This window comes from Physeter macrocephalus, chromosome 4, assembly GCF_002837175.3.
Source record: "Physeter macrocephalus isolate SW-GA chromosome 4, ASM283717v5, whole genome shotgun sequence".
In the NCBI taxonomy this organism is placed as follows: domain Eukaryota; kingdom Metazoa; phylum Chordata; class Mammalia; order Artiodactyla; family Physeteridae; genus Physeter; species Physeter macrocephalus.
Window position 1 is genome coordinate 60361186 of NC_041217.1, and position 10265 is coordinate 60371450.

The 10265-nt window shown below is 35.5% G+C and overlaps 1 protein-coding gene across 2 annotated transcripts in view; it reads right to left on the bottom strand.

The window, feature by feature from the left end:
• MPC2 (mitochondrial pyruvate carrier 2) overlaps window positions 1-10265 on the bottom strand; it is a 24424-nt gene that overhangs the window by 10421 nt on the left and 3738 nt on the right. Inside the window, exons 1-2 of one of the 2 annotated variants that reach the window (XM_028488677.1) lie at window positions 7941-8088; window positions 466-506 (exon numbers count right to left, since the gene is read on the bottom strand). In XM_028488677.1, the coding sequence (XP_028344478.1) occupies window positions 466-506; window positions 7941-8073 (174 nt within the window). In that variant the 5' untranslated portion in view covers window positions 8074-8088. Of the gene's footprint in view, window positions 1-465; window positions 507-7940; window positions 8089-10265 lie in introns of those variants that run through there. The other variant, XM_007121638.4, reaches the window with a different exon arrangement.

Genomic DNA, 10265 nt, shown 5'->3' on the forward strand with positions numbered 1-10265 from the left:
TCCCCTGCATCGGCAGGCGGACTCTCAACCACTGCGCCACCAGGGAAGCCCTCTTCTACTTTTTGAGAATAACTTTCCTTGCCTCTATTTTGGTGTTAGTATCTGAAGTTCTCATACTAAATTAATAACAAAAGTTAATTTGGGGCTATTCTAACTAATTTAATGTTTTACATAGTCACAAAATTTTAGAATGAAGTTTCATGTTCCTAGGGCCCATAATTATAAGCTTTTTGATAACAGTACGTTCCCCAAAGGGCTCTTACCTATCTAAGGAGTTCAGAAAAACTAAAGTAGGTAGTATGCTTTATGCAGTAAAAATGACACATCTGAGAGCATTTGTATAAAATTACTTCAAGACGTACCATGAACATTTAAAAGTACATCCTTCAGAAAAGTTACTTCAAATTAATAAGCTCCTTTAAAGAATATCTTTTTCAGTAGTTTCTGCAAAAATTCAAGACTTACCCATTTCATAATTGGAGCCCAGAAAAATACTGTTTTGGGACCTGAAAAAAAAAAATGAAAAATTTAGCAATAAAACAACTATTTTCAATATGTCTTTTAATAGCCATCACCACATTTCAAAAACTCAAAGGTTTATCAGTCTATTTCTAATAATCTTTACTATGCTTTCTGCATACTTTGTATTTAAGTTAAAATTTAGAGAGTCACCACACTAGCAATCTTTCATACAAGTTGTTTTGATTTCCTTGTCAATTATTTGTATTTTTGTGAACTACTAAAATTAGCTAAAGTATAATGGAGATGGTTTCGGAAACCATTCCTAACGTTTTGCCTTGAACATGGAACTTAAGGTTATTTCACTTAAGGATAATCTTCAAGTTGAGGAAATGACAAATTATGGAATTTTTGTGATACGAGCCACAGTAGATATTTTTTACTAGTTTTTGGCTGCAGTGGGTCTTCATTGCTGCGCACAAGCTTTCTCTACTTGCAGCGAGCCGGGGGGTTACTCTTCATTGCGGTGCGTGGGCTTCTCACTAAGGTGGCTTCTCTTGTTGTGGAGCACTGGCTCTAGGTGCGCGGGCTTTAGTAGCTGCAGCACGCGGGCTCGGTAGCTATGGCACGTGGGCCCTAGAGCACGTGGGCTTCAGTAGTTGCGGCTTGTGGGCTCAGTAGTTGAGGCGCGCGGGCTCTAGAGCGCAGGCTCAGTAGTTGTGGTGCACGGCCTTAGTTGCTCTGCAGCATGTGGGAGCTTCCTTGACCAGGGATCGAACCCAGGTCCCCTGCATGGCAGGCAGATTCTCAACCACTGCGCCACCAGGGAAGTCCCAGATATTTATATATTCACTAATTCTATTAATATTTATTATCATAAATGACATGTCACCACATGTATTCTAGTAAAACTTCTTATAAAAATTCTATATATTCTAGTAAAAAATTAATGAACCTAACTTTAAAGGGTACATGAGAAAGCGGAAAGCTTAGATTTGTAAGCTCCTTAAGAGCAGGGTCCTTGTTTTAGTTATCCTGGTACTCATCTGCCTTGTGCAAAATGTTCAATAAATGTTGACAGTATTGAAAACGACTATGGTTTCTTAGATAACCTAGAATTTGAGAAGCATGATGTTTCAGAGCTGGAAGGAAACTCAGAGATCATCTAATCTAAATCCTTCATTTTACTGATAAGGCTCAGCGAAGTTCCATAACCTACTCAAGTCAGGCGGCTAGTAAGCCCAGAATTATAACTAGAACCTAAGTCTTCTAACTCTTAAACTTGTGCTCTTTAACCACATAACATAACTGTGCCCACCTGTAACTCTTCCAAATTATATGTCTCTTTTAACCTTCCAGGGGATACAGTGACAGGAGAGAAACAGACTTTGTCCATGGTAATTTAAAAGCTAAATCCAATACAAATTAATATGGTATGTATGCTCTCAACACACTGGATCAACAAAAGACATTTATTTCTTAACACAAAAATTAATCAATTTCACATAAGACTACAGTGATTTTAAGCAAATTCGAAATTAAAAAAAATCTAGTTATAATTTATATTCTAATTATATAATTATAAATCTAATTGTATTATTTCTGCCTTAATATTCCACTTTACTTTGTAAAAATAAATAGTTTTTATGGATCACAAAAATCACATCTAAGGGGCTTCCCTGGTGGCGCAGTGGTTGGGGATCCGCCTGCCGATGCAGGGGACACGGGTTCATGCCCCGGTCCGGGAAGATCCCACATGCCGCGGAGCGGCTGGGCCCGTGAGCCATGGCTGCTGAGCCTGCGTGTCCGGAGCCTGTGCTCCGCAACGGGAGAGGCCACAGCAGTGAGAGGCCCGCGTACCGCAAAAAAAAAAAAAAATCACATCTAAAATGGCATCATCTTCCAAATGTAACACATTTATTTCTCTTCATCTACTCCCAGTAATATTTCTCAAATAGCACCAGCAGGTAAAGATGGATTTATCCAATTTCCCCCCAGTGGGTGAGCATTCACTGTCATTAATAATCAAGGAATGTTTCTGTTCACATACACATAAATAACATTTAAAAGATAGAATTGACTCAAACCTATTATGTAGGAACAAAACACAAGATAGTGAAATTGAAAAAGCATGGAGCTAAAAAAAAAGAAAAAGCACATAGCTAAGTTAAGATCCAGTCATAGTTGTAGGTTTAATTTGTTGCAGAGAAGACCACTCATTCATTCACCCATAATAATTACTGCATGCTTTACAGTGTCGTAGGCTCTGGGGATGCACTGGTAAATAAAACACAGTGCTGGCTTTAAAGGACCTAAGCACAGTGCTGGCTTTAAAGGACCTAAGCACAAGCTACTAGTCCCCTTATTTGGCCTTGTCTTCATCTGGCTAACTCCTAATATCCTTCAAAAACTCATTGAAGGTCTCATCTCCTCAAGGAAGCCTTCTTTAACATCTCCAGGTTAGATTAAATGCTCCTTCTCTGAACTCCCAAAGCAGCCTGTCTATTCTTCTAGTTTTCTGCACTTAACAATTAAACTGATTTACGCATCTGTCACTTTAATTAGGCAAGGTCTAGAAATCAAAGCCTGTTTCTTAGTTTTTCTTGACAAATAATATTTTTGAACAGAATTGAATTGGATTAACCATATCCAGGAGAGATGCTAATCAAAGATACTCAAATTTTAGGTTTGACCCAGATTTGTCTTGACACCGCTTCATCCTCAAGGCTGGGATTTCAGGGACATCAGGTTCCCTTTACATCAGGGAACTGGTACTAGACTTTCACTCATTAGCTACTCTACTCTTAGACCACGATACTTCCCTTTTTGCCTCCTGAAAATTCTTCCCATGAGTCTGATGCCATAATGCACTAATCCTATAAGTCAATCTTTTCAAACTCTGGTTATTTTATTTAGTTTGAGTTTCTGAGATTCCTATCATCACACCTGGTTTATTTTTCTTTGTCATATACCAAGTCTCAGGGTCATATGCAGTATCAATTACCAAGTTTATTTTTTATCCCCGCATGAAGCTTGGCTTCATCACTCAATGGTAAGCCAATACATTGTTTTCGTCTCTGGCTTTGGATTTCCCAACAGACTCCTCTGTTCATATTTCAAAACTGATGCTTCCTCTTCTGCCACCCCAAAAACTGTTTCCTGAGCAATGCCTCGAAGGTTCTGGTTTCTTTAGGAGCTGAAATGGTTGACCCTTCAGGGTTAATGAACAGTCAAGCTTTTCAGTATGTTTGCCTGGTAACTAATTTACTCAACTGCCCTGAGCTAGGTGATCATTTTAAAATAAAAACTGCCCTTCTCCCACACAACTGAACCAAACAAAAACTTCGAACATGAAATTATGGTTGCTAGAACGTGGGCCAAAGAGAAGTTTAAATATTTTATTTAGTGCATAATTTTAAACTATAAAACAAAGCCTAAATTAGTTTAACAACTGGTAAGCACTGAATTTAAAAACAACAGTAGCAAATATATATTAATGAGACATTCTAAATTTCTAATTTTTCTGAAATATCAGAGGATGCTGACACCTGACACAAATAATTAGTGTTGGAGATCTGTAAGTGCAAACAAGCAGTGTTTTCTTCATTGTTAAAAAAATGAAAAAATAGCTAGTAATACCCATGATCATATAATAGGTTAACAAAAAATTTTAAAGAAAACTTATTTTAGTTCACCCTTCCATTTTATCTTAGCTAATCATTTTCTACCTTAAAAGTAAAGAAGTCAAATAAATATAGACGTGTATGAATTCAGGAACAGAGGCTATCTTCTTGAAAACAGCAGTCAATAATGGAAATAGTAATAAGGAAACATCCCAACTGATTTTGACATTTAAAATGTAAAGTTTAGGGCTTCCCTGGTGGCGCAGAGGTTGCGCGTCCGCCTGCCGATGCAGGGGAACCGGGTTGGCGCCCCGGTCTGGGAGGATCCCACGTGCCGCGGAGCAGCTGGGCCCGCGAGCCATGGCCGCTGAGCCTGCGCGTCCGGAGCCTGTGCCCCTTAACGGGAGAGGCCACAGCAGAAGGAGGCCCGCACACCACAAAAAAAAAAAAAAAAAAAAAAAAAGTAAAGTTTAAAAAATTTGTTTATTTAAGTATAGTTGATTTATTATGTGTTAGTTTCAGGTGTACAGAAAAGTGATTCAGTTATACATATATAACTATATTCTTTTTCAGATTCTTTTCCATTTTCAGGTTATTACAAGGTATTGAATATAGTTCCCTGTGCTGTACAGTAGGTCCTTGTTATTTACCTAAAACAAAAAGTTTTGACAAAAACATATTTGGAAACAGGTATCACATAAACAGTGAGAATATAATGTCACACTGTCTTTCTAGACCTGGGAAAAATAGGTTTATGTTCTACAATGACATAGCTATTCTCACTGGAGAGCATTAAAAAAATGAAGTCATTAAATAATCATGATACCTGAAGTGATTACAACATCTTAAAATCAAGGTAAGCATAAGTATAAATAGAGTAGTTAACATTCATTATGATGAATGAAAAAACTTGCTTAGGCAGAAATTTTAAATTGCTGAAAATATATTGAATAAAAAGCAGCTCTTAAGAAATTTAATTTGAAGTCCAAGATAAGGGAAGTGTGTCCCCACCAGATATAAATATACATTCCTTTAGACAAAGAATTAACAATTAACACATTTTCATCTTGTTTCTTATAAGTCCACTCTTGGAAGTTGGAAAAGGCCTCAAATGCTGACTATTTATAACTATGAACTATACAGCAAAACAAACATATGGTTACAAAAGGGGAGAGGAAGGCGGGGAGGGACAAATTAGGAGTATGGGATTAACAGATACAAACTACTATACATAAAATAGATGAGCAACAAGGATTGACTGTAAAACTATGAACTATTTTCAAGCATAACAAAAAATACAAAGAATAATATAATGGTCATTTTCTTTTGTGTTGTTATATGTTTTTCTGATTTTTAAAGTGAAACTGATGTTTTCTAAAGTTCAAACTTTCATGGAAGAATTTGAAAAATTCTGCAAGGGAATATCACAACCAAATATGTAAGAGACATAAGAGACCTACATTTTCAAGCAAATTAACAAATCTAGTTGCCTTGATGAACTTTGATGAACCTATTAATAAAACAATGACAGAATTTTACTTCCTAATTTCCTTACCTGAGAGGAATGACTGCTAATGAAATACTTTATAGATTTTACCCAGAAAGTGTGTCATTTATTGTACATATGATTCTTTTCCTAGGGAAAGGCTTCCTTCCTGCAACAGAATAAGTAACTTTTACACACATGCAAACGTACACATACACAAATATTGAATTGAGGTGCTCTCAATGTTGAAAATAAAGTTCTTACTGAATGCTGTCCACGACTCCACCGAATCCCTTTCATACTATTTCTCCACGGTTTACTGCTTTCAACATCCCTCAACTTTCCTCTAACGTTCCTTGTATTAAGCAAGTCCATCTGTTTGCTATCATGTAGCCAGCTACGTACAAATTCACACAGATACTGACAGTCAAAGATTACTCTTTTTTTTTTGTACTAAAGCTAGTTCTGATTTCATACCGAGAACATGACGGGGCTACCATTTTAGAGCCAAGCAGTCTTTATATCTTTTGGAAGGCCTTGGAAAGAGCTCACTCAAATAGCACCCAGAACGTCATAGGTGTATAATGATTTTTAAAATGTTGATTGAAAACAGGCTTTGGTGAAAATGCCAAAGAAAAATAACAAGTGAAGTGACTACCTATGATAGCCAATATGCATTTTAGGGTTGATACAGTTTAAATTTATACATTTCTTCAGTAACAAAGAATCAATGACTTCTAGATTTAGAAAGACTGTTGAAATCATATAGTTCAGGCATTCATTTTATAAACCAGGTAAATGAGGCCCAGAGAGGTAAAGTTACTTATATAAAATACATAGCACAACAAGGATAAAAACTTAGATCCCTAAAACCTAATCTAACAATAATTATATAGTCTTCCCTGATGAAATCTGAGTTTCTTGAAGCCTCTGAAACTAAGAAAAGTCCTAGCAGAAACACCAAATTGTAGACTATTACAGCTGGAAAGAAACTTAAAAGAAAATCCAAATTCTTCTACTTTTATACATGAAAAAGAAAAGGCACTTAAAAGTTAAGTAATTTGTCTCATATTCAGATAGTTCCAGATAGAGCAAGGACCAGAATACAGGCCTCTGATCCTAGTCCTCTTTCTGCTATGCCATACCACACTTTAAATGTATTTCACACTCTCTCATAGACAAAATTAATGTTATTACATGACTTGGAAATGACAGACTATTTTTTTTTAAACTGAAGTACAGTTGATTTACAATGTTGTGTCAGTTTCAGGTGTACAGCAAAATGATTCAGTTTCATATATATATAAAACTGAATATATATATATATTCTTTTTCAGATTCTTTTTGCTTAAGATTATTACAAAATATTGAGTATAGTTCCCTGTGCTATACAGTAGGTCCTTGTTGGTTATCTATTTTACATATAGCAGAGTGTATATAACAAACTATTTATAGCTTCTCTTAGGGCTTGCTTCTCCTTTAGTACATCTAATGAATCAAATTAGATGAGGCATGAACAGTCTTAATTTCTTAAAATTAGTTTAAAATCAGGTTAGTGGGCAAAAGTTATGTTAAGTGTCAAACTAACAACTACAACAAGGATTGTATTACTTTTATGATCTCTTCTGAGAATACAAAATCTCTGTGGCCAGGGATTTTAATTTTATTCACTAAAATATCTCAAATGCCAAAACAGTATCTAATATACAGCAGGCCCTCAAAAAATATTAAATAATTCAACTTTCTTGGAGCTAACTACTTTAAAGATATTCTATTTTTCATCAATATCTTACAATTGTATTTGAAATCCCAACTTTCCATTTTGGTTCTTATTCCTTAATTTTAACGTAACAGAGGTTATAACTGGAAAAAATAATATATGTATATTTACATATTTAGTGTATATATTTAAACATAATATACATTAACAATATGTTTAAGAATATATTTATATAGAGAGATGTATTATACATGGTATATAATACAGATATATTTAATATGATAAAGATATCTAGATGTCTATCCTAGACTGACATTAAAATTCTTCAGATAATCTCTGTAGGAAGAAAATAAATTGTTCTAACAGAGACGCTAAATAACCATGTTAATACATAACTGTGTGGGTTTCTACACTGGTTATTTATTTGATTCCCATTTGGCTTTATTTACATAAAATAAAACAATATATTCTCTGAACTAAGTTGTATTAAACTATCTAGTATAACATCAATTCCCTTAGCATTTAATTTTGAATTTTTTTGATAAAGATATTCCCTTATGAACACTGCTAATAATGGTTCATTTAGTATGTTTTTATTTTAAAAAATATTCTCTAGGTCTGTAAGACAAAAAGGAAAAACCAATTCTCTTACCTAGGAAAAATGAAAATATTCCTGTTATGAAGACCTTAAAGTAACTTTTCCCATGAGCCTTCCCAGAGAGAACGCCATGCAATGTAGAGAATATTCTCAGCAACAGCAAACTAAACACTGCAACCCGTTTCATAGAAGTATTTTTTCAACGGTTCTTCCACTTAAGCCAAAATGTAATTCAATATAAGCAAAGCTATGGTAAGCAAAAATTATATGGCTCAGATAGCTGTTTTCTGGGCTGACTTAATTGAAGGATAGTTTTTATTTATTTTTATTATTTATTTCTTATTTAATTCTATTTTTTCCCCCCGTTCTATTGAGATATCTCTTTTTTTTTTTTTTTTTTTTTTTTTGCTGCACCACGCGGCTTGTGGGATCTTAGTTCCCCAACCAGGGATTGAACCCGGGCCATGGCAGTGAAAGCACCACGTCCCAACCACTGGACCTCCAGGGGATTCCCGAGATATAACTCTTTAGAGACTCTTTGGACTCTTTAGAGCTGAGGTCTCCTAACTTCTTTGAACACATTGCCCATCAGTTAAAAAAAAATTTTTTTGAGCATACATCTCCTATATACAGTCCATATATATACATATATATAAATTAACACATATAGACTCCATAGAATTTAGTTGTGTACAGATTTTCCTTGATTTATGATGGGGTTACATCCCAATAAATCCATTGAAGGTTGAAAATATCATAAATTGAAAATTTATTTAATATACCTAACTTACTGAAGTATCATAGCTTAGCCTAGCCTACCTTTAACATGCTCAGGACACTTAACATTAGCTTACAGTTGGGCAAAATCATCTAACACAAAGCCTACTTTATAATAAATTGTTGACTATCTCATGTAATTTGGCTATATGGCTATATATATGCACCCATATATGGCTATATGGGTGCAGAATGGACGTACTGATTGTTTACCACATGATTGACTGTGAGTTGTGGCTTGTTGCTGCCGCTCAGCATCATGAGAGCATCGTACTACATATCACTAGCCCAGGAAAAGATCAAAATTCAAACTTCAAAGTACAGTTTCTACTGAATTTGTATTGCTTTTGAACCATCTTGTAAAGTTGAAAAATCTTAAGTCCAACCATCGTAATAAAGGGACCATTTACACATATATATGTGTACTAATTTATTTTTATATTGTAAAACATATACAAAATGGAAACTTTAAAAAGATAAAGTAATAATAAGTATTAATAGAAGTCCTCTTGTTTTCTGCCTACATTCCAACGTTTCATTTTGTGCAAGCTTTGGGATGATTCACCCCATTTTGGAGCTCATAAATACAAAGGAATGACACTCCACTAATAATTTTTTTTTTCCAACTAAGCTTTTAAGTAAACACTGGGCAGCATGACCTCAAGGTTATTTCTTTGAACAAATATCTAGAGGGTAGCTATGCAGCTGGTTAGTGTGCAGTCACATACTTTTATAGTCAGGAGATGGAGGGGGGAGTGACATGTCTTATGAGAACTGAACTTGCTCGGACACACATTTGGTTAGAACTCTATTTTTTTTTTAACATCTTTATTGGAGTATAATTGCTTTACAATGTTGTGTTAGTTTCTGCTGTATAACAAAGTGAATCAGCTATACATATACATATATCCCCATATCCCCTCCCTCTTGCGTCTCTCTCCCACCCTCCCTATCCCACCCCTCTAGGTGGTCACAAAGCACCGAGCTGATCTTCCTGTGCTATGCTGCTGCTTCCCACTAGCTATCTATTTTACATTTGGTAGTGTATATATGTCAATGCTACTCTCTCACTTCATCCCAGCTTACCCTTCCCCCTCCCCGTGTCCTCACATCTGCGTCTTTATTCCTGTCCTGCCCCTAGGTTCGTCAGGACCAATTTTTTTTTTTTTAGCTTCCATATATATGTGTTAGCATACGGTATTTGATTTCTCTTTCTGACTTACTTCACTCTATATGACAGACTCTAGGTCCATCCACCTCACTACAAATAACTCAATTTCATTTCTTTTTATGGCTGAGTAATATTCCATTGTATATAGGTGCCACATCTTCTTTATCCATTCATCTGCTGATGGACACTTATGTTGCTTCCATGTCCTGGCTGTTGTAAATACTGCAGCAATGAACATTGTGGTACATGTCTCTTTTTGAATTACGGTTTTCTCAGGGTATACGCCCAGTAGTGGGATTGCTGGGTCATATGGGAGTTCTATTTTTAGTTTTTTAAGGAACCTCCATACTGTTCTCCATAGTGGCTGTATCAATTTACATTCCCACCAACAGTGCAAGAGTGTTCCCTTTTCTCCACACCCTCTCCAGCAT